This window comes from Pseudopipra pipra, chromosome 21, assembly GCF_036250125.1.
Source record: "Pseudopipra pipra isolate bDixPip1 chromosome 21, bDixPip1.hap1, whole genome shotgun sequence".
NCBI classification, from domain to species: Eukaryota; Metazoa; Chordata; class Aves; order Passeriformes; family Pipridae; genus Pseudopipra; species Pseudopipra pipra.
In genome coordinates this window covers 9,229,813-9,254,793 of record NC_087569.1, presented here as the reverse complement: position 1 = coordinate 9,254,793, position 24,981 = coordinate 9,229,813, and the positions used below count along the sequence as shown (strand labels likewise).

Genomic DNA, 24,981 nt, shown 5'->3' with positions numbered 1-24,981 from the left:
TGAGAAACTTTTCCATAAATGCCAGGAATAACATTATATTTGAATATTTAACCCTTACCCAGGCAATTTGAGGACTGGAAACCATATGTGCTTTTCATAATGGGAGCCAAGATGACCCTACATAAAGATAAATATAACTACATGAAAGCACTCAGGAAGGATGGTCTTGTGGTTAAGAGCTGGGCAAGGACTGGGGAGCTCCAAGGTCTAATCCCAGCTCAGCCACAGGCTTCTTGGGTGATCCTGGGCATGTAACTGAATCTCTGTGTGTTCAGTTTTTCCATTTGTGAATGAGAGATAATAACCCTGCCCCAAGCCATGCCAGGAGGAGAAACACGTTGCTATGTGGGAGGTGTGGGCATGGAGATGGTCCCGGTGACCACCAGGATAAGTCTCCCCAGGTGCTCTGCTGAGGGTCTTCAGAGTTATACCTGAATAACTCCTTCTCCAAAGGCTGCTGGAATAAACTCCTGCCTTAATTAGACAGCCTGTCAGACCAGGGAGGCACACCTGAAGTCTGGGAAGTCACATCGTTGGCAAATGTTCCTTGTTTGAACACAATTTAAATTCAAAAGCAACGAGGGGAAAAAATGAGAAAAGAGGAGGGAAACCTGCAGTAGATGAGACCATCTGGTTTTGTTTGAGTGCTACCTAAGTAACTTGTGTTTATTGGTTATAGACTGGTGTTTGCTTTATACGCTCGCGGGCCAGGTAGCTCTTGTTCTGCTCGTGACTTGGCACCCACTTCTGCCCTCTGAGAGTCTGCTCGGGAAGTATAAATCCTGCTCCTGTTACTGTTCTTTGAAAAAGTGGGATCTTTCAAGTAACCATCAAAAATGAGACTTCATTGGTCACCAAGAATTCCCACTTGCAGCCCATGTCTCCCACGGGGATGTGATTTCGTCACCACGGGAGCCAAGGCAATGGGCTGACAGTGCCTGGGAGGGGCAGCCTGTCCAGCTGTTGGCACAAGCAGGGATCATGTTGGTGAGATAATGTCTCTGCAAGGAGCAGCCCTTGCTCTGGGAAGCAGGTAAAATCCCACTGGATGCCAAGCAGCCGGCGCTGGGCTCGTGCACAGGAGGTTCTCCTGCTCGTGCACAGGCTGGGCCACGTCAGGTGCAGGGGGGGGAAAGCGATCACCCATTGTTTGGAAGGAAGAGTTTTGATGTAATTATACCCTTCAGCCATTGCCACACTTTCCTCCCTTTCATCTTCGGGCAGGTCCACACGTTCAGATGTGAAGCTGGAAATGAAACACATCTGGATCTCCGAAAATGACAACAGACTTTTATTTGCTATTTTTGGTATACAACAAAAGCTTTGTATCTCGCTAATTGAACATATGGGGCTCTCCCTTGCTCTTTTTTTTTCCCCCTGCTCAACTCCCGCTTTTCCATGTGTCATCGTACGATTCCAACATTTGATCTGTCGAGTCCATCTCGGCCATGTGTTTGTTGTAATCTGCTACACATGTCGGCTTGTTTTCGTGTGCGTCCTGACCTCCAGTGAGAGCTGCAGTTGTTTCCATCATGGATAGTGTTGAGGAGTTACACATCCTTTTTATCAGTGTATTTGGCCACCGGCAGCTCCTCGCAGCGCGGAGCAGGGATCCTGCCAAGCCTCTGAAAGCTCGGTGTTTGGGGAAGCCATATCTGTTTGTGTTGTGATACCAGATGCTGGCTTTCCTCAGAGAAACAGGAGTGGAAGGGAAAGCTTCCCAAAAATAGAAGATATCCGTGTGAGTTAAGTCCAGCCTCTCCCCGAGGGAAGCTGAGGGTCAGCATTAGCCTCGTTAGAGCTGGAGTGTAAGGGAAGGATGGAGGTGGATGGCTGGACAGCGGCCACCGGACAGATCCACGTGGATCGGTGGGATCCGTGGAGAAGCGGAGTTTGCTGGGGCAGAACTGTGCTCTTCCGAGAACAGTCTGTGGGATACAGGCAGGAAAATGGTGCCTGGAGTTGGAAAGCTGAGGCCTTCAAAGCAGGCAGTGTCATAAATACCCAGTGGGAACTTGGCCCCGCCGCACGGGCGTTCGTGAGACTCGGCTCGTTACGAATACAGGACCTCTTGATTAGCATGAAGGGTTCGTCATCAGGATTTTTTTGTGCCTGTGGGGGATCCACTTAGTTATTTCCAACTACAGTTCTAAATTGTTCCCATGCTTCATCGTGCTTTGATTAGCTAAAATCTTGCAGTAACTGTTTGAGGCACTTACTGTAACGAAAAAACAGGTGATGGTGATCAAGCCATAGGGGATGGAGTAGGAACTCTTGGGGTGCAGAGCCTGGATGTGGTTGGAGGCAACCCCTGTACAGGTTCCTGAGTGCTGAAGGACCTGCAGCTTTCACCGTGCTGCCTATTCACCCCAGGAGAAATGACAAATAAATGCCAAAAATGGAGGTAACTGTGCATTTAATTGCCTGCACACACATGCAGGCACAGCCCCAGCCTGTGGGTCCCCATCATGTCCCAGCTGTGCTAATAGTCACCTTTCCTGCAGTAAATATTGGGCCAATTTCATCACATTTGGCTTGTGTTTATCAACAGAGCACTTAGGCAATGGGGTTTTGGTTGCAATAAGGGAATGAGTCCATCTCTGTCTCACCCCGAGGTGAGGGATGAGGAGCCATGCGTGGGGTGTCCTGGCTGGAGGTTCTCCTCAGTCTGTGTCGCAACCCACTGACTGCAGCAAAAATCAAATATTTGTACTTGAAGGCAGAGCTGAGGTAATTCCCACCAGGAACATGCCATCTCTCACCAGTTGAAAAATATTCTACATTAATTGTAGTATTAGTCTGTTCAGTTCTTGACATACACTGCTGAGCAATTTTGTCTTAAACTCCCTTTTTAGCCAAGAGTGTAACCTTAAACAAGTCTGAGGTTGCACTCGAGGACTTCCCAATCAACTGAGGAATGAACTCTGAAGCAGAAGTTGTATTTAGCAAAGTGGACTTACAATTATTATTCATAAATGCACATGTTATGGCTGCAGTTGTTTCACTTCTTTCTTTTACAGCCCTATAAATTGTATACAGAACATAAAGGCTTTACTTCTTACATAAATGTTTTGCAGCCGCCATAAATTATCTTTCTTGCATTCATAATGAAAAAAAAAAAATCACTGTTTGATGTTTTATATCCTCTTCCCTAAAATGTAAAATATGGTAGTTGGAGCCAGATTTTATCTCATTTGAAAATAAAAGAAGGTTCATTTCCTACTAATTTTTTTCAGTCTTAGGTTTGGAGTTCCCATGAAGTGTTGCCCAATCTGCAAGGCAGCGTTACAATAAACTCTGCTTTAGCTGAGGCTCTGTGTTTGAGTTGTACCAGCACTAATAATCCTCGTCGTGAAGTGGGTTATGAACACAGCCTGAATCCCTCTGATTATTTTTTTTAATCCCTAATTTTGGTTATCTTTCATCTCTCTACACACCCCGATCACTGGCTGAGTATCGGATTGTTGAACTTCCCTCCGCGCCAGCCCTCGAGGACCCTGCCCCAGCCTTGCTGTCCTGGAAGCAGGCCTTGCTAAACTCCCAGCTCACTGGTTTGCAAAGCAAACTTCAGCCTTGTACTATTTACCTTGGCAAGTGCCCGACCAGATTGATGATCTGTAAAGTGGATTTGTTATTTGGCTGTTTGCTTTGGCAGCTCTTGAAAGCAGTTTGCTGATTACAGTCCCAGATGTCATTGCATACATTACTGTTCACTATAAGTTCCTTTTAAAGTTTTAATTTCAGCCACAAATACTATTAAGCTTTTTGCACCTTTCTGTCTTTAACTCGTGGATATTAAATATCAAGAGCAAACAGCCTTGATTTCCTTAAGTTTTCCTCTCATTGTCTTTGTTGGCCTCCTCCAGGCGTGTCTGTGGTGCCAGGAGGAGGGATGGTGCTTCCCCCCGGCTCAGTGCTGTGCCCAGCTGTGCCACAGGCAGTTGCAAGTTGGTCACATGCATGGTTTCCTAACTGTAGATAACCTGGAAAATGGCCATTTTTATAAATTATCAGCTTTAACATGACCAAACACTTGGGTCAGTGGGGTGGAGATCAGGAGTGATGGTCACTAAAATCGCCCCGTGCCCCATTTGTGTGAGGGTTGGCACAAACAGAGTGTGGTTTCCCTGGGTTGTATCCATCTCCTCTAACTATTATCTCGACTTTTAAAGGCTCTCAAACCCGATAAGCAATTTGGCAAATCAATAGGCTCAAAATCAATTTGTTTCTGACGTGGGGTAATCCTGAGTTTGGCTCTGGTGCCAGCAGGGCTCTGCTCCAGCGTGCTCCACGCTCCCAGCCCTGTGCATGCGACCATCGGGATTAGGGTTGAGGAATACTGGAATATTTCATTTCAAAGTGCATTTGCCCTTCTGAAGTCCAATAAGAGGCACATGAGAAGCTCAGCTGGGTGTTTGCTGCTCCCCTGCTGCAAGTGCTGCAGGGCTGTCCAGGAGCAGAACCTGGCACAGCCTGGCGTGGGCAAACGATGCTGGTCCTGGCCTCGAGCAGTTAAACCAGCCCTTGTGGCCAGGAGCTTTTTTTTCTTTTCAATGGGGGCACTTTGAGCTTTGAAATATTTCAGTTGAAGAAGTTAATTCACTTTAAGTAAGTTTACTTTTCGAGGGGAGGATATCATTGTAGTATTTTTGGCCACTGCTTGAAAATTCCTCTAACCCTTTACTATAATAAGCAAATTGAGCAGATTAAAGACACATTACGCTGCCAAATGGTTTTTCTTCGCAGGGCGACATATATTTTTTTTCTGTGGAAAAGGTTGTGGGGGTTTTTGTGAGCTGCTATGCTTTTTTTAGCACTTCCTGTTTTATTGTGTTTGAAGTGTCTTTGTGGTGACCTGTTGGGGTAAGATTCTTCCATATGGAAGTGTTTCTTCAACTTTTAATCATTTTGTTTAAAAAAAAAAAAAAAAAAGAAGGTTTTAAATCCGATTTGCAGATGTCTCTGGTTTTGTTCGCTGAGAGCTAGTCCAACTCACTGCAGTGCTGTAGAAATGATGGATTGTTCATACACAACGTGACAGTGACATCCACACAGTTGCACTCTCAGATAACTTCTTTGAAAGCTGTTTAAAATACCTGTAAAAAAAAAAGCATTTGTTTGGGTTTTAATGTATTTTTCTCTTTGAAAATTATATTCCTTCAAAGATTTGGGGTGAAACCCAGCCTTCACTGAGTGCCTTGGCAAAACTCCTGTTGGTTTTGGTGGAACTGGGATTTCACCAGTAGACCATGAGTGCCATAGGCATCTCTGAAGTGAAGTAGCATCAGGACAACAAGCAGGTTTGTGTCTGTTCCTGGATGAAATCTTGCTGGGGTTTTACACAGGGTCAAAAAAAGTTGCATGTTTGTTTTTAAGCTCTATGAGACCCAGTCCTTCATTAATGTACAACAGAATGTAGATCATATTGGACTCGCCGGGCCGTAACTGAGACCAGAACTTGGACCACTGGAGCTGTGTTGTAGCTGCATCCTGTTTCCTATTAGTGCTGACACTAACATCTGAATTTCAGATTTCATCTTGTTTAGGTTTAACTGCTCAATCAGTGCTTACAACAGGCATCTCAGGACCTCTCTGTGGCTGCCTGGCTTGCAGGGGGTGCGAGGGCAGCGCTCGGCCCCGGCGTGAGCTTCGGAGCTGGTGGGGCACAGTGTGTCCATCAGCCACCTCCAGACTCTCCCTGTGCATCACATCCCCGACATTTTAACCGTAAGAAAACTGGCTTTGACAGTGTTTTTGAGCCCACATGTGAATACCACATGTTGAGGTCTCATGTCTGCAGTTTCACTCCTAATTAAGTGTAGATGTAAGTACTGGGTATCGTATAAGGTCTTTGGCTCTCTGCAATTCACCACAAGCATCTAATTCCCACTTCCTTTGTCTTGGACCTATTATTTATACGAGGAGGGTACGTGGACTCAGTGGTTACGAGTCTGTTGGATTATTATGTTTCTGTAGCTGTCATCCTGTCAAGGGTCCTGCAGAAATTTGCACTAAGGGCTCTTGGTAGTTTATTGGGAGTAAAATCCCCTCCTGTGCCAAAGGCTGGCCCTAGGTCTGTGCACCACTTAAGTCTTACTAAGCCCTGAAAATGGGTCTTAAATCTTATATTGGCCTTCTCAGTGCAGAGGTGAACTGCATTCTGTATGAACAGTGAGATTGCCAGTTCAGCTGAGGCTGTTTGTCTCCACTTCTGTGAGAATTAGGAAATTAGGATGGGGTCTCTAAACCTGCCTGAACCTTTTGATGCTCAGCCCACAGAAGCCAAAGCCTTGCAGCTCTCTGACCTAACAACAGCATGGTCTGGAAAAAGACAGCTTTTTGATGTAGATGGGCACTGAACTCATCTGGTTTGGATTTTCGAGGTGTTCCAGAGTCATATTGTTACTACAAGGGGTCTTCTGTGAGCAGCAATATGCAGTGACTTGCTACTGAAACCTCAGAGCATTCCCAGATACTTATTTCTTGAAAACTGAAATCAAGTAGCTCTGTTGTCTCACGTCTATTAGACAGATGGAGAAACTGAGGTGTAAGATGGACTGGGCTGGTCACAAGAGTATCAACAAAACTCAGATGTAAAGCTGGAGAGTTATTTTTCTACCTCCATTTGCCCTGGTTTTCACAGTACTCAGAGTGTGTTGGAAACATTTCCAGTAAGGAAATCCTTGCAACCTTATTTTCATTTACCCAAAGAAGATCATCCTGATAAAACCTTTGCAGGGATGCTTTCCCTTCTCCCAGCTGATGACCTGACATGTCCAGATGTGGGCGTGGGTTTGGGTGTTTGGGTCTGACTTTCAAAGTTGACATGGAAAAGATGGGATTATGCACATAAAGGTCATTATCATCTCCAGACCATCTTCCCACTGCACCCTGGCAGGGCTGCAGGGGCTCTGGGGACAAGGTGCCTTCAGCTCAGTGGCAACTTTCCAGTTTAAACATTTCACCAAAACACCTCCAACATATCCCACTTCCTCAGTAGTTTCCAAACGGTGCCCAACTAGATGAAAATTAGCCAGTGTCTTGCTTTGTAGAGCTACAAAGGTCAAATGTCTTGGAGAGACAAGGTGCTAAGATGCTAATTCTCTCCTTGGAATGAGAAGGCAGTTCTCTGCTCGATTAAGCAGAAAATGCAGGTGATCTTAAACATCTCAATTTTTGCCTCCTGTTTTGAATGCAATTAAACAAACTCTGCTGTGATTTCAGGAAGGATAACCAGCTTCCAGTGCAGTCCCAAATCCCATCCTAAGACCAGATATGAGGCAAACAGCCTGAGGAGGCTGCAAGTGTCCTGGGCTGGTCCCTGCCCTCTCAGTCCCCAGCGCGGGACACACAGGATGCTCGCCCTGAACTTCTGTTCTTACACTTCTCCTCTTGGAATCTTGTTTTCCACTTTTTGGAGATTTGTGAAACACATGCTTTGGAGGGTTCCCAATTTTTATTTTTTTTTCCACAGCGAGAAGAGAATTGCTCTGTGCGTTGTAAAAGCCCTCACGAAAAAAGCACGCTCCTTTCTAACGGACCTGCCTGGAGCAGCTCAACAATTCCCATTTCTCATCACTTCACAGCGCATTTTATAGGGTATAAAAATGGTGTTATGATCCGTGTTCCCAAACCTTGCCTCAGCTAGCAAGAACATCAATAAACATGGCTTGATAGACACCAGAGCTGCCCCGCCGCTCCCCCGGCGCTTTGAACGTGCCCTGACGTACCTTTGGAATCTATTCCCCTTTTAGGAAACTCCTCGTGCCTCTGTTGAACCTTTAGCACATCAAAGGTAACAACAGTGCTTAGGAGAAGTGACTTCTCCCAGGATACATTCCCAATCTGGCCACTTAGAAATATTCCCTTTCCTTCATCTCATGTCCCGCTTCCTGTTTTTTCTCATTCTTTGATTTAAATTAATCTGCAGATTGGGAGGTCAGTGTTACCTGGACCTGGCAAAAGATTGTGCTTCAATTCTCCCCCTTTCCTTTTCCTCCCCTCTCTATAAAATTATTACTGTTATTTCTTCAGTTCACAACTGGGATGATGGGTTGATGTTTGAACAGTTACATGCTCCGTTCCAGGAAATTCTGTCTTTGTTCCAAGGCTTCCAGCGCAGAGGCTCCTTTCACCTTGATCTTTCAGCACAGCACTAAAACATTTGGCAGGTTTCTTGTCACATTTTTTGCTGCTGTCCAGGGCTTTTGAGAGATTCCCCTTGGATGGCTTCCACCTTTGAGCTTGCCCACTGGAGGAAAAACTTCCCCTTGAATTTACACAGCCACATCATCACGAGTGGTGCATCCCTCTCACATCTTCATTAGCTTCCTCACCTCCTCTCTGGTTTGAAAGTTTTTCCTCCTGATGCTTTGAGCTGATGGGAGGGTGGAGCTGGAGCAGAAGTTGATCCAATGGGCTCGTAGATCCTCGCTGTGCTCACCAAAGGGAGGTGGCTCAGCAGGCTGCAGAAAGCAGTTCCCTCTGCAAAACATCAGCGGTTTCACTCGTAGTTTTAGCCTGGAAAAGGTGTAGGATCAGCTTCTACCTGAGTTATGGGAGTCTCCCTAATAATCAGCTTTCTTTTCCATATTAAATTCCCCAGAAACTTGTGATTAGCCCCACTTCTGAGAGTTCACCGCGGCTTAATTCTACTGTAAAACTGTCAGCAGTGATTTTCTTGTTTAAAGACAGGTTTTGGTTCTTGTACAGAACTACTTCTTGCTAAATTCCTTTTCAACCAAACACTCTTGTCATTTCTCAGCCATTAAGGACAATAAACTCCATCTTTGGATTTTTACATGCTGGACTTAGTTTATAATGATAGATACTTGTTTATAACACACTGAAGATTTTTGTTAGCTCTCTGGCATAAAAATTGGAATCTTCTCTTTTGATTCGTAGTTATTAGGAGCAGGTTTATCCTTTCAAAAACGTACAAGCCATGACTCAAGTGGAATATTTATTGTCCACAAGAATGGGAGACTGCAGCTCTCAGAATCCATCTTTCCTTGGCAAGCAGCATCGTTATGACCATCAAACTATTCACATGAGCTGAAGCTGATTTCACAGGAGGATTTGGGTGTTTGCAACCCAGAAGGTCACAGCACCTGATTTTCAGTGCTTTGGTCCCTGTGGAGAGACCTGGGGTTTCTCTCCTATGTGCAACTGGGCAGCTCCAGGTGTGAATGATCCCACTTTTCCTGGGGTCCTTAAGCCTCTTGGTGCTATAAAATGTGTTTTGAGGGTGCAGTAAAGCTGAATCAGGCAGTGAGAAACACCCACTTGAACCATCCTGGAAGTCCTGGGGAGGGGCCACAGTGCTGGGAAAACTGGGGCAGTTCTTCACAGATCCAGGGAAATCTGTCTGACAGAGCCTGTTGGGTCAGGCAGGGATTTGGGGCATCATGATTTGGACTTCCAGACACCCAAGTGTCTTCTCTGTACCGGGTGACTCCTTGTGGAATGGTGCATCCCAAATGACATTGGGGGTTATATTGCATCATAAATCAGTGAAAAGTATGTCCTTGCCATCACTGCTCCAAAATAGGGTTTACTGAAGAAATAAAGAAGAAAATTGACTGTAAAAACCCAGTTCTTGTGCTTCCAGCTTAGAGCACACCATGTTTCATGAGTTAACAGCACAGCGTGATTTATCAGACACTCCTCTTAACTGTGATTTATTTTGCGTTTGCTTGGCTTGGTGCACCCACTTTTTTCCTATTCTTGTAGGAAGTAAGGAAGAAAAGTAAGAAAAAAAATCCATTTTAATTTGTCCCCATAAGGATGATGCCCTACAGGCACACCCTTCTGGTCACCTGTAGTGATTCCTGCAGCAGGAGGTCAGAGTGCTGCTGTCAAGTGAAAAAACGGTGCTGTTACTCAAGGCAGTCAAAGTCCTTGTGTGACTCTGGGTTTTTTTAAGTAGTTCTTGCTTATTCCTGAAAGCTTTGCTGTTGGCCATGAAGGGCAAGCCGCCGCTGCCTGAATCCTGTTTGCTCTTGGAGTTGTTCCTGCAAATCTCCAAGTGCCAACGTGGAGCTTTGTGGAAGGGTAAATCTGCTGCCCTTTGAGTGCAGTCTGTGCTGGGGATGAGAGGGAGATGAGTTAAATGACCGAAAGCCTTAGGCTGGGACATGCCAGCTGCAATCATTTTTTCACTCCATCATCTCACCTTGCAACGTCGCTCTGCCTTATCCAGCCACCAGATGCCTGATGGATAACACAAGTGACAAGGGCAAAACCTCCTCGATGGATGCGGAGGAAAACTTCAGACAGCGAGGACGGGGCTGCTGGCTCCTGACCAGCTGGGTCCTGCCTGGCTGGAGTGAAATCCCTGCCTTGGATGGGGTTTGGGAGGAGATCAGACCTTGGTGCTGTGAGTCCCCGAGTGCTCTGGCCCCACTCCAGCAGCACACTTAAGCACACACTTAACTTTCAGCATATATATATACCCCCATTGAAGTCACTGTGGCTCTTTGCATGCTTAAAAGTAAGTATATGCTTAAGCTGGCTCAGGACCAGAGATTTCAGTGCTTTGTAGGTCCAGTCCTTTGCTGGAGCTCAGATAACTCGCTCGTGCAACTTGGCACATGCTTTTAATGAATTCAGAATCGGGCCAAAAGAATTTATCTTCCCGGACTTGGAAGGCTCACAAGGAAACAAGTTTAAGGTTTTGTTGAATTTTTTATTATTTTCTAAACATAAAATTTCACGTTTCTCTGTAGCCCCTAAAGAAACACATTTTCCTGGTGTTCTTGGAGGGACCCAGAGGCTTGGAGTGAGCAGTTTCCAAAAGGCCCAGAGCTGACAGAGTAGTACCTGGGATGTGCTGCCTGCCCAGGGCAGAATGTGGTGGGTCTGGAAGTCCTGTCCATGTTTTCATACTTTGTAGGAAGATGTGGCATTGCACTGGGTTGTCCTCAGGCAGAAGATTTCATTCTGGGCAGCCCTGGCTTGGGTGAGCTGGTTAAACCTTGATGTTCCAGCTGTTCCCTGGTGTGAGCAATAAAACTCTGTCAACACTGAAAATTTGGTTTGCCTCAGCAAATAGTTTGGTCCTTTAGGTGTGTTTTGCAGTCTTTCCTCCATTCCCTGATCTTGGTCACTCAGAAGTTGCTGAGTTTCCAAACCAGTTCCTGATGTTGGTGGTGCTGTATCCTCACAGCAGCTGCTCAGCTACCCCAGACACAGACATTTCCATCACCCTGGTTTAATACCTGAATTCATCTTGTGCTGGTTGTGAAATATGTTAAAATTGTGAGTCCAGCAGTGGATATAACCCTAATAAGTTGAATGGTAACAAGTGTCAGAAGGTTCATCATTAGGAAGAAATCCTTCCCTGGGAGGGTGGGGAGGCCCTGGCACAGGTTGCCCAGAGAAGCTGTGGCTGCCCCATCCCTGCAAGTGTCCAAGACCAGGTTGGACAGGGCTTGGAGCAACCTGGGATAATGGGAGGTGTCCCTGCCCATGGCAGGGGGTGGAACAAGGTGGTCTGTAAGGTCCTTTCCAACCCAAACCCTTCCATAACTCTGTGCCTTGTGCTGCAGGCGATGGCAGGGGCTGGGTGTGACCATCCACGTGCTGGGCAGAGAGACCAGCAGGAAAAGTCACCCTGTGAGCTCTTCCCAAACACCCAGCGAGTGCCTGGTGTTTGCAAATGAGATTTATTTATCCCATGTACAAGTAGTTATTAGACAGTAGCTCGGAACTGGCGCTTACATTATCTCATAGTGAGGTAAGATAAATAAATTACAAGTCGGAGGCCCCGAGCTGGATTAGTGATGCACCTTAGGAAAATATTTTGGTTTCTGTTTATATGTCAGCTGGGTTGTGAAATGTTTCGTCTGGGAAAGGTGATATGAGACCAGAGGAACTTTTGCTGTTATAATGCAAAAAATATTTCAGTTTCTCTCTTACCAAGTTGTCAGTGATGTAAAGGAAATTTCGTGTTTCCGGAGCATCGATGCTCAGCTGCTTCCCCACAGATGCTCTGCTGGGAGCCTCTCTTGGCTGACAACAAGCTGCCCATTATCTCCCCTTGTTCGTGAACATTTTTCTGGCTGCAAATTACTTATGAAGAAGAAATGACACCCCCCCTTCCTTTGCAGCAGGTTTAAAATCCAGTATCCCCAGCATTCAGCTGCAGATGAGCTGTACCCACAATGAACTTGGCCTTTCCAAGCATTACACTCTCTGTTTCTATTACACAAGAAAGAGTCTCCTATTACAATTTGAGTGATATATTAGTACATAGCACGGTTCCAATGTTTTTTCAGCACTTAAGATTTTTTTTTTTTTTAATTCAAATGAAACAATCAGAATTAAATTCCTTGGCTCGAGCAGTTACCACTAACTCCCAAGCAATATGACAAATCCACGCTTGTGTCTCAAAGTGTAACATAAGATCTTAGTTATCCCAAAAACCCCGATGAGTTGTCAGATCTTTCCTTACTTGTGGGTAAATATGAGCCTTTTATAATCCATTATGTGTCCTTTGTACATGTATATATATGTGTGCATTTGCACATGCCACGAGATTGATAATAAGCAAGATAAATCTTGCTGTTTTCTTAAGGGAAGTAATGCATTATTCCAGTCCCTGCAGTGGAATTGGCATTTCCACCTCACTAAGGCAAGGTAGGCCTGCAAACCTCTTCCCAGGAGTTCAGAAATTACTTGGCATCTAAACAAATAGGCAAATCAGGATCATTCTGTAGTGTCACAGAAATGCCAGATGTGTCCTTCCTGCATCTTACCCAGCTCTCCCCACAGCATCCTAAAATCGTGGCTTTTCTTCAGCTGAGAAGTCAAACAAAATAAAGACTCCTCTAAAAAAGCCTCCACTGAGATTTAATGGAATTCACTGCGTGTTTAAATTTCCTAGGCATTGTTGAAAATCTCAATAATCATCTTCTTGTAAGCTTAGCTAAGTCGTAGATCTTCAGAGAGTGGGAAATTTTACTAGGAGGGAAAAAAAGAAAAAAAAAAAACACGTTACTGGATTTTCTAATTTTAACCAGGACTGAGAATTGTAAGTATGTGAATACCACAAGAAAACATTTCCAACCTTGCAAAAACTAAGAAGTGCTGAAGATCTTTTGCGAATCCTTTTTTAATGAAATTTCCAGACCTGGAGGTTGAAAGAACATCAGGTGAAGTTTTTCTGCTGTGCAGAGTCGTACCTGGTGACTCACACCCACCCCGGCTCCTGCAGAGCCCTCTGTCCTTCAGGACACTCTGCTCTATGCCAGGATTAAATACAAAGAAATGTTAATCTCTAAGGGGGTTTGGGGCTGATTGTAGCATTCCTGATTTTTTCCAGGCTTTCTGATTCTTTAAAGCGTTAAAATATGCAGGAATCTTGCTGTTCGAGGGGACTGGGGAGGGGGAGGGAATTTCTTGGAAATTAATTTTATTACGAAGGGATATTTTGTTTTTAAAATCATAATAGCATCCACTTATACTGTAGTTTCCATCTCCTTTTTTGCTTTTAGACAGCTGGATAAATGGCATCCAGTATTGGAAAAATGCGCTCATCTGATTTTTCAGTGCGCTGTGCTCCTTAGGCTGGGGGTGAGTTGCACCTTCTCCATGGGTGCCTGCAGCCCATGACAGCACCCACCTGTCCCCACCTGTGCCCCAGCCCCCACATGACTCTTCAGAGCAAGATGACAAAGTCCTGTGCTTCTGGTGCTGCAAAACCACGGCATCAATTCCCCCGTTGACACCGAACGCGCATTTTTTTGCGTTTTATCTTTTAAGTCCTGCTCTGGATGGATGTCACATCCTGCCTCCTGGTTTTTAAGCCATCCAGTCTCTGCCATGTCCTTTCACTAACCTCCATGCCTTGGGGAAGCCAGGAGCTCAGCAAGGGCCGGAGGAGCTCTTGGCAGTGCTCAAGGGGCTTGGGGGGGCTTCGCTCAGCGTCGCGATTGCGGGGCTCAGCATCGTGTGGTGGCAGCTCTGGGGTGCCTGGTTTGGTGGCCAGGTGTGCTGCCAGCAGGAATCTGCACTTGGATGGCATCTAACAGAGTGGCTGGGAGCATTCAAGGCAAAGGCAGAGTTTAATAAATACACTTAATCATTTATGTTTTGACCTTAGCCCAGACTCGTCCTCAGACACAGAAAGCGGAGAGTTGGAACCGCACTCTGTCAAGGCTCCTTTGGCAAAGCAGGGCAGCCCTGCTCTGAGGAAAGGCAGATCCTTCAGAAAGGAGAGTAAAAGGTCAGCACTAATCCAAAAGGACAAGCAGTGTATGTCTGTGTGTATATTGGGTTTCACATATGAAATCCAGTCATGATAAATCTGATGGCTTTAGAAACATCTACTTTGATTAATGAAAACATAGTTCCCATAGACCACGGGTTTCATACTTCAAAGTTCCCCTGGATTTAGGACCTTAGGTTTTGCTTATTCATATAACATGCAGGAAACTATTTTTAAATGAATAAGAGAGTTTAAAAAAAGGAAAAAAAAAAAGGCAAATATTTCAACATCGGTGGTACAGATAGGCTGGATAATAAGGAGCAAAATTAACAAACAACAGACATTTTATTATGCATTTTACAATAATGTTTACATTCTTTCCTCTATATTTGTTTTTCCTTGAAAAGATTTATGTATTTATAAAAATGTCTCGCTGCTCCAGCTCTGAAAATTGCAGCCTCGCTCGTGTTTGAAAGCCTTCAGGATGGCTGTGATCGCTGGCTATGCTCCTAATCATCCAAAATGCTCCTCCTGAGCCCCTGGTTAACCCCTTGTGCAGGGGGAGATGGAGTTTTTCAGGATGTGAGGAGGAGCAGGAGGGTGAGATGGTCCCTAAGGACCTGCTGAGCTTTCACCACGACATCACTGTGATCCTGAATGTTGCCATCATTGCCTTGGCCACTGTCCTGAGTCTGTGGCCGTGTGGGACATGGGCAGTGGTTGGGCAACTTCCTTCTGGACCATCCTTCATCCCATGGAGCTGCTGGGCACGGGGGCTCCCGAGGCAGCTCCCGGCAGCTGCATGTTTGCTCAGAGCTCCTTTAGAAACACTGACAGAGGAATAAACAGGGGTTTTGTTTACAAGCCTGGAGTGCTGGGGAGGGACGAGGAACCTCTCGGGCTCGCTCAGCCAGGAGTTCAAAGGGATTTGGAAGTGTTGGTTGCCTGTGGGACTGGGTACCCCGGCCGAAGGCTCCGTTAATGAAGTGCACTCACAGGATACAGGGCTGGTGAGTAATGTCCTGTTTATAACAGAACTGTGAGAGGTTCTGGAAAAAAAGAAACTCTGTGGGAGGGAAGATGACAGGGAATAGAGTCACTCCGAAGGCTGAAGCTCCTGCCATCGTTTCCAAAGGCAGTAATTAGCACTTACACCTTGGTGTAGCAGTGGTTCACGGGGATGAGCTGGAGCATTCTTGGAGCATTCTGTCCCACTTGAGCTGACCACAGGGGGCTGGGACTGCAGCATGGCAGTTGTGCATGGGTGGGGATCAGCAGCACGTGCCACATGGTCAGCAGCCAGATCTGGGGCAGGTCAGGGGGATGTTTCTTCCTCCACCCTCAAATGAGGCTTTGGGCAGATCCCCGTTGGAGCACTGAGAGCGGCCGCTTTGTACCATTCCCCCTGGAGTCACAAAGTTATGGCACGGAAGGGAATTGGCAGGGCCTGTAGGAAAGTTCAACCCTTAATGTTTGAACGGGGTCTGTTACAGTTTGACTCACTGCTTTGGGCAAGGGTTTCCATGTGCTGGTCCCTCACACGCCCGTGGGGTTCCCGCTCCCGGCCAAGGTGTTTCTGGGCAGCTCCGTCCTGCCCCCGCTGTGCTCACCAGCATGGCCAGTGCCAAGTGGGTTGGGACTTCCTTCAAAGCCCTCTCTTGCTTCTGAAGAGGCAGGAGAAGTGATGGGCGACCCCTCCTGTCCCTCCAAGCCCCCCTTGGTACCCCCCAGGTACAACATCACACAGGGTCAACCCCCATCCCATTGATCAGGATGCATCTTCTATCAGTGAAAACTGGCAGGTCGTTCCCCCCCCCCCTTGACTCTGTTATTTTTGCTCACCCTGATGTTGCAATATGCGAGGTGAGGCTCAAAACTGTCAAGCTCTTTAATAGAACCATTACTGTATTTTTGGAGAACGTTCTCTGTTTGATTTACTGTTCCTTAGAAGACAGGAAATGGAGCTACTTGATTTCATATTTTAAACAAAGCCGTCCAGAGGTTTAATGAAAAAAATTTTCCCTGGCTTTCGAATTAAAGGGCTATGGTGAAAGATTTAGCTTAGCTATTTTGACTTAGAAAAATAACACACTAGAAGCATTAAAACATTTTGTAAAAATACTTTTTACTACTAAATTTTTTCAGAGGAGAAAATAAGTTTCTCTGGTTTTCTCGCTCTTGGTTGGTGGGGCTGGGAAATGAAAGGACATTTCCAAGGTTTAGGGTGAGGGGTTTTTTTTAATTACTTCTGTAGAATTTATTTTGCTTTTATATTAAAAGCCTTGAAACAATTGCAATGCTAAATCCTGTGTGTCTAAGCAAGGTAATTTGGTGTGAGTAATAACAGAAGCCTTTGCCATTAATAAAATGCGAGAAACGTTAAGCAGAAAGATGAGGACCTGATTCTGCTCCATTGGCAGTGGTGGGAGAAAATGGAGACAAATATCCATGGAAGGGGAGAAGTGGGAGGTTGTTTTCAGGCAAAAATTAGAGTTGTAATTGGAAAATTCTGTGTGTGGAGCAGAATTAGCTCGGAGCATTTGGAGCAGTGTAAACTTAAACTGCAATTGCAAAACAAAGCACTTTTGACCCAAATGGTCAATCCAAGGGTCATTCTTGTTCCATTTGGGTTGATCTGGGTTTTTTTATTGGTAGTGCTGTGGGTCTGGGATGATGCTTGGACATCATACAAAGAAGGCTGGTGGTCTTTATTCCCACCCAGTTTCATCTCCAGTAAATAAGCAGAGAAGTGAGTGTTCTGCTGGCCTGAAAACACTGTGCAATAGGATGAAATATCGACATAATTTTAAGTCAAGGGGATTTTTTTTTTCAGTGATTTAATGAGGTTTCACCAGGGTTTCACTAGTAATTGCTTGACTCAAATAATACCCAATTTGCTGGTTCTTGAGTTGTTTCTAAATGAATTGCTCCTTTTAGGTGGAACCTGTTCCCCTGCCAAAGCCGTATCCGGGCGGGGGACAGAGGGAAGTCTGGGCTTCACACGTCAGGGTCTGATATTGGTGGCTGTCAGTAGGGTTTCAGCGGTCTGTCAGTGGCAGCACAAGGCAAAGCCTGCCTTCTCTCAACCCTCAGTAATCCCTGGAATCAGCAGGAGCTTTCTCAGCCCCGCTGGTTCTGCAGGCACATTCCGGCGGCGGGGTTGGGGGATTTTGGGAGCGGGGACGCTCCACTGAGGTTTATTTGTAAACTTCTCGCTGGCCGGCGATGGGGAATTTGATCCGTTATCAAGTGAGATACTGGGATTGAAAAGGGGAGAGCGAGGCAGCCAGGGAGAGAGAGAGAGAGAGATTACAATTTAATAAATAGCAGAGATAGGGTGAGCTGCTATCAGTGTAAGTTTAATGCCATTAACCCGTGTGCCGTCGGGAACGATGCACGGAGGGCAAAGCACCCACAGGCTCCTGGGAGCAACCAGCCCACTGCCGTGTCACACACACTCCACAGAAGAATTTTCCAAAGTGTAAAAATACCCAGGACCTAATTCTGCCTTGAAAAAATCATTTTACTCTGATACATGTGCTGTCTGCCAATGCAGTGGCAGGACAGACAGGAAGGTGTATGACAATTGGTCTTGTTTTTGCTGGAGCGGTTTTGTTTTACATCAGAGAGGGACAGAGCCAGGGATTTACAGTAGGAAAGGACCTGCCTGCTCAAGCAAGGTCCCATTTTCTACCCCCACACCCGGAATAACCTCAGTCACACTCTGCGTGTTCAGCTTTACCCGGAACACCTTTTATCAATGTGTGTATGGAAATAAGGAGGAATTTGTGGGTGCCACTGCAGCACAGAGCAGATGCTGGTGCACAGACCTCTCCTGTTACTCACAGGCAGGGCACTCACCCACGGGGTGCAGCGGTGGCTGCTGAATCACAGCTGGATGTCTGGACATGGATGCTGTTGCCAGATGTGCACTGCTAACGTGGAGAAGGACTGAAAAGGGAGGAAAGATAAAACTAGAGCTTCCCCAGCCTTACAGGTTGCTTTGGTTTTTTTTTTTACAAGAAAACTTTCAGTGCAGTTAATCCCTCTAACCTGCATTTGCATTAACACTTGCAACCTCACACGTTGCTGCTAAGAAGTTTTGGCAGCTCCTGGCCCTGATTGCAGAGGTAACGCTGCACTTGTCTCCTTTGCTCTCACTCAAGTATCTCAGGAGCCAGAGCCCGGCGCTCCACGAAGTTTCTCCCTGTACACATAAGCAGGCATCTTGGCAGAGCTTCAAAAGCCATTTGCCTTATTATTCATGTGTCTGCTTATAGGAGCAGAAATGCTCCCATTTCTCACTTCAGGAATAAAGGCAGACACCAGGAAAGAGGAGATTTCTCATCTCTGGCACAACCCTGCAAACCTGTGGGAGCTCATCATCCCTCCGCTGCTTCCCTGGGGTTTGGGAAGCAGGTTTAAAAGCCCCCCCAGTGGCTCTCTGGGTATGTGAACAGGCCTGTCAAAAACAGCTGAAATCCATGGGGTCTTGGAGTATGTGCAGAGTGGGAGTCTCAGGGTTGCATGAAACTGTAGAAGGATGACTTGGGGGGAAAAAAGCTTCAAAAAAAGATCAAATTTTGCTTTTCCTCCTGCCTTTAGGAGAGCTGACATCATGAAAATGTTTCAGAGACTTAAACATCACCGGAATTACTTCGCCTCCTCGCTGCATTTTCTCAAACAAGCTTCAAGAACCCTTGCTTTAAAACAAATTAGTAGACTGGAGCAACCTTATAAATCCAAAGACCCATTAAAAGCTGAAATATTTGGTCATTCCTCCTCTTGGTTTAAACTGGGATTCATCCAGAGTTCAAGTGCATGTATCACATAAGAGCCACGGTCCCATTTTGTAGAGGTCCATTTTAGTGTTGATGGTTTTCTAGTGCCAGGAATCCACTCTGCAGCCAGGCGAGGAGATAAATCAAAGTTTGTTGCGCGCCGATGAAATTCAGGAGCCAGGAGTCACCATTGCAGCCCATATAAATCCCTGAAATGCCAGCCCTGGTGCTTTTGTCCGTGCCATTAGAGTTCAAAATTATCTGCCCCTCTTTGCTGATGTATGGATTAACTGGCTGCCCGAGTGTTTACTAACGGTTATCACCCGGTACTTTGGACGTTATCAGAGGAAGGGACGCCTGCCGCGGGGCTTGGTCTCTCACCCTTTCTATTACCACCTGTCAGTGGCAGGGGGTGTGTTGTGAAGCTGTACAGTCACAGACTACAAGTGTAGATAGTTTCTGACGGCTGATCAAAGGGGAAAACCAAAGGCCTGATAACAAGGACGTGTTTCATGTACTTTTAACTTTGAGAAACATTGGCATTTGCATTTTTTCTCCCCCCTCCCCGCTCCCCCCCTCCCGTAGGCTGGCAGAAACCAGGCACAATAAACGCTGCATATTCGGTTACCTAATAGTGGAGTAAATGGTATGTGCTTGAAGCAACAAAGCATAACTGTAATCTTGTTCCAAGTGGGAATGATTTAAGTAAGCCTTCGCAGAAGACTTGCTGTATAATAAAGGAGAATCATTTTAATTTGTACTTTGAAGTGATCCTGAATTCGGAATCTAATCTTTGCATTCGGCAGAACATCATACCCTGCTGTGAATGAGGTAATAACTGCAAGTCAAGGGGTTATTTGAAGTGTCTTTTGTAGGTACGTGCGCTCCGTCACAAGAACCAGCATCTTCAGGAACGTGCTGCTGGTGAAAGAGTCTCTCTTGGAGCACGTTTGACCTAAAACTTCACCAGGCAGGAACAGAGAAAACCCACAGATACCCCAGACTGAGGGAAGGGCTTGGTTTCTTCCCTCAGCAAACACACTTCAGACACAAGGCAGCTCTGCCACACTGTTGCAGTTCTCTGTTTTAAGTGCAAGAAAGGGGTTTTAGCTAAAATTTCTGCCTATTGGCAAAGACAAAATGACTTGACTGTTTCCACTGTGTGAGGTAGGAAGGGGGGAAAGGATCTCAGCAGCAGCCCAGTGAAAGACAAATCAACTTTAAAAGTAATTTCTTGTTGTCTAACATGTACTTAAAAACATATGTACGTTTTTTAACATTGCATGTCATTCACATTTTGTTACTGTGCTGCTTTCATGACTCTCACTGCTGTGAGACCGGAATTGGGTCTGTATTTTTAATTTAACCTTTTTGCTTGCTCAAAGCTGGTCAGTAGTACTTAGGGCTCTATCTAATCCTGCTGTGCTGGTAACACCAAGACAAATCAACTTGAAAAATAATTTCTAGATGTCTAACATATACTTAAAAGTGCATTTTTTTTAACATTACACATCATTCACATTTGCATTATTATGCTGCTTTTGCGACCCTCACTGGTGCGAGACCAGAATTGAGTCTGTATTTTAATTTTATTTTAATTTCGTTTACAACTGCTTGGTCTCGGCTGGTCAGTATTTAAGGCTCTGCTGTGCTGGTAGCACCAACACTCACAACCAAGTTGCCAAAATTACCTTTCCACATCCTCCAGACGCGAAAAGGGGCTTTGTTCTTTCCCTCGTGATCCGCGCGGGAGGAGGTCGGTCCCGGCATGTCCTAAACGTGTCCCAAACATGTCCCAAACGTGTCCCAAACGTGTCCTGTTTGTCTGTTGCAGGTGCCTTCGACCGGAGCATGACCTTGCTGGAGGTGTGCGGGAGCTGGCCCGAGAACTTCGGTCTTCGCCACATGTCCTCCATGGAGCACACGGAGGAGGGCCTGCGGGAGCGCCTGGCCGACGCGATGTGCGAATCCCCCAGCAGGGACATGGTGGGATCAGGAACAGGTACAAAGAAGAGGTGTGATCAGAGATCACGTACATCTCACCCAATGGTGATTTTTGTTTTTTTAATTTTTTTTTATTTATTTATTTGTTTTAAGTTTTGCTTTTCTTTTTCTCTGTATGTTCTCTCTCTCTCTCTCTCTCTGATTAACTTTTGGGTGGGGGATATCTCAGTGCGAGCGAGGTCATTCATAGTGATACCTCCCATAAACACAGTCTGAGAAGCCTTAAATAACTTGAAGAAAAATACTGGCACGTGAAGCCCTTTATCATAAGGGCTCTCCTCCCTCTCCTGCCAGCTCAGGAGCACCCAAGTTTCTCTGCAGATTGCTGCCCTTGCCCACCCTGCTCCAAACAATGTCATAATCACACATATCCTCATTTTGTGTCCTGAATAGAGCCGCTGGTTCTGTAATCCAAATTAATCCATCTTCATCAGTGTCCATTATATTGATAAATTATATCATCTGTTTAAGTAAATGGAATGGCACGTCAGAGATTATGCTGTCAGGAGGGGCCCCGTGGTAGGAGATGCTCAGAAATTAAAACGCAGCTATTGCGGTTTTATTGTCTCCATTAATTTTGACTTGTTCTAAAAAACACCTCTAGTAAAAACACCCAACAGTTATGGTGGCTCCTGACATCAGCTGCCAGCTCGCTTGTTGCCCTTCTGGCAGCTTGCCTGGGAAAGAAAAAGAGGAGGAACTCTGGCAGAAGGGTGTGGGAATGCCAACCCCTGGACCTTTCAGGAAGGCTGTGTAAGGCAGGAGTTGTCTCTTCCTTTTGCTTTTGCCCTCATGTGTTGCTGAGAGTCTTGTGCTGCTCTGAGCTCTTCCCGCTCCTCCAGAAGGCTCAGGGTCTCTCCCACCAGGGCTCCTCCCCTGCTTTGCAGGTGGGTCACCTTTGGGCACATACAGCAGGTACAAAAACTGCATCTGCCTCCCACAGTCTGCAGGAGAAGGATTCAGAGCAGAATTTAAGCCCTTTTAACCCAACTGGTCACCTTTCCAACTGTCTCTCCTCTGATTTCCATCTTGGGAAAAATGAAGTCAAAGGATTTGGTTTAAGATTTGGTATTAACAGAAAGAGTTGGTTGAAGACTAAGTGTGGGTCTCTTAGAGATCTGGTGCAAATCCTCACCAGCTTGTTGCCTTGGATGAGGCACTTCACATGTCCATGACTCCAGAGCTCCATCACTGCAGTGAGGATAGAGCTGCCTCACGGTGCTGGTGTGGAGTTTAATCAGCTCGTGTCTGTAAAGGGCTTGGAAGGTGGAAAAAACAGGCTGTGAAAATAGAGAAAGGCACATATTTCATCACTTACTGACCCACACTGTGATCAGTGTGAACTTTGGGAGGGTATCCGCTGCTGATAATGGGTCAGCACCCCTCAGGCTGTGGATGGTAGGGGAAAGGTGAGGGGAATACCTTCTCTGAAAGCTGAAGCCTTCCAGACATGCCAAGCTAAGGTGACTGACTGCCCTGGAGACTTCACAGTATATTATATTGTAAACCAAGAACTTTGTCAGAGGCAGAGCCCTGTATTTTCCTTCCATTTCCACCAAGCCCAGCTGATGGCAGTGAGAGCCAACTTCTCTGGCAAAGGCTGAGGCTCACAGCACTGCAGGTGTAAAGGCAGAAAGGAGCTGTTTGCAGGGATACCATCACTGAGCTAAAATTCATCCAGAGAGATTTCTCCCTGCTTTTACTCCAGACACATAAATCTTCCTAATGAGTGCAAGGTGGGTGCCAACTCAGAGCAGCAAATGTACGTGGCAGTAATGAGTAACGTGAGCACTGACCCAGCTCACCCCATCCCACCACCCTCCTCCTGCTCTCATTAACACTCTGTGTTTTCCTGCCTGTTGTGGGGTTCTCTCTACCACTAACATACTTTATTCTCAGGATCTGGGCATGTGGTGACTCAGAGCAGCAGAGAGAACCTGGTGATAAGGCGGTGAACTCCCGTGCCCTTTCCACTTCCATCCCCTGACAGCTCTTGAGCTGCTCCTCTTACCAGACAGACATAAAAAGTTCTCTCCTGCTCAGATGGTACCTGGAGAGCTGCACTTGCCGAGGGAGTCGACTGGCACTGGCTGCCAGCACCATTCCTCAGGCTGGGAGCACAGGGAAGGGCTCATCTGTCTGCTGCTTAATAAATGGGGGAAGATAAGTGTGGAGCTACATTACCCTGGCTTCAAAGAACAGGCGTCTTTGTTGCCTCGTAACAAGTAGGAGAGTTTTCACTTTCCCCAAAGCACTTACATTGTACCCAACCTCAGCTGAACTGGTTTAGCTTTGAAAACATGCAGTTTTCTTCCTTGTTTTCTCTGCTGCCCACTCACTGCAGCAAAAGGACAGCAAAGAGTTCAGCAGAAAAGGACACACTGAAGGTTTTGAAGGTTTGCTTGTTGGTAGTTGATTTTTATGTTGGCGCTGCTTCCAAAACCAGTGGTTATATTTCTGCATTGGACTCAGAATTGTGGAAGTTATAATCTTCCTTCTAATAATCCTAAAATGGCTTATTTTAACTTGCTCATGCCTTTATGTTGTGCATGCTGCAACCCCTGTTTGTGCTCCTTGGATTCGCTTCAGTCCTTAAATAGATTTTGCAGAGATTTAACGGAACTTGCAAAGTCTTACTCGAGCTGCAACACGAATTAATGAACATTTCTAACTCGGAATGTCGAGATATGGAGCACATGCAGTGCACAGGTCCACTGTGTGGACAAAAAATGGGCAGTAGGGTGGACAGTGAGACTTTGTCAAGTGCTCAACTGGCCCTGACATGCACTTAATGGCAAGAGATAAATAGATTCTTTTAATGCCTTAACTGTTAGGGCATAGCTGACACAGAGATTTATTTAGTAGTCAGGGCTGATGTGCTGCAGGAGTGAGGAGGAAGCATGTGCTTGTGGTGCACAGACCTAAGGGGGGGTAGATACTCACAGGGTCTTTGATACCTGCCCCCTTGCACTGCAGAGCAGGAATGGCAACACTAACCCTGGGTCCTGGCTACTGGCAGAGGCAGAAATGACCCAAAGATTGGTCATTCCAGAAACATCAAACTGGAGGATGCTAAAAACACGAGGGATAATCTGGCATTTGCAGGGAAGGGGAATTAGATGGGTCTTTCCCACCTCCAACTCCAGCTGGTTGCCAAGGGCTGTTGGACAGTGGATGGGAGAAGAACCAGGTCTGGAAAATGACCCCCCAAAAATCTCCTTTCCTCGTGACCTAAATGATAACTCCAGTCATCCAGCTAGTTGACTTGATTGGGAAACCAGCTTTTCTCCTTGTTATTCAATTATCCAGACGACCCATGTCTATCTTAAGTGGAGTCTGCTGTACATAAGCTGTCAGCCCAGATACACATTTAATTCCAAAGAGGGCGTAAATTGGCAAAGATGCAAAAAGATGTTTTTGCTGTTTCTGTCAAACTCTCACTGACAAAAAAAAAAATTAGGTCTACTCCCAAATGTTAGTGGTCAGTGCCCTCTTTTGCTTGCAAAGCTTTGTTTTCAAGCAGCTACAATATTTACATTTGCAGTGCAGTTTCTGAGTGTGTGCTGGAACTTCACAGTGCATTCCCAAAAAAAAAAAAAGATTTATGTGATTTATGAAACTGTGCTTTCAGGAGACAAATATCTCTGACAGCATTCCACTTCAGCTGGACATGCAGAAATTGCCAGCCCAGGCTAGAAATCTTTCCCTCCAAAAATACAATTTAGTAATCAGTAAATCCTCTGATTCACCTATTCCTTCAGCAAGTACGTTTTTCAAGCTTTCAAATGTATTTTGGTGATTTCTAGGCTTAATATTTAAAATTAGTCTATCATAGGGGACCAAACCATTACAGTCTGAGCAAGAGGATGTTTGGGGTTTTTTTAAATATATATTTCTTCCAAAACTCCTGCAAAACTCCCAAGCCCGTGGGAAGCCCCGTGGCACAGCGGTGAGTTGCACCTCTGGCCCTCGGAGGAAACCATCTGG

The 24,981-nt window shown here is 45.8% G+C and overlaps 1 protein-coding gene across 9 annotated transcripts in view; it reads left to right on the top strand.

Annotated features, from left to right (window-relative positions):
• Positions 1 to 24,981, top strand: part of BCAS3 (BCAS3 microtubule associated cell migration factor) — a 316,293-nt gene that overhangs the window by 274,005 nt on the left and 17,307 nt on the right. For 5 of the 9 annotated variants that reach the window (XM_064678040.1, XM_064678038.1, XM_064678039.1 and 2 more), the window contains one exon: positions 20,825 to 20,992. In XM_064678040.1, the coding sequence (XP_064534110.1) occupies positions 20,825 to 20,992 (168 nt within the window). Of the gene's footprint in view, positions 1 to 20,824; positions 21,040 to 24,981 lie in introns of all 9 variants that reach the window. The other 4 variants (XR_010435660.1, XM_064678044.1, XM_064678041.1 and 1 more) reach the window with 2 other exon arrangements.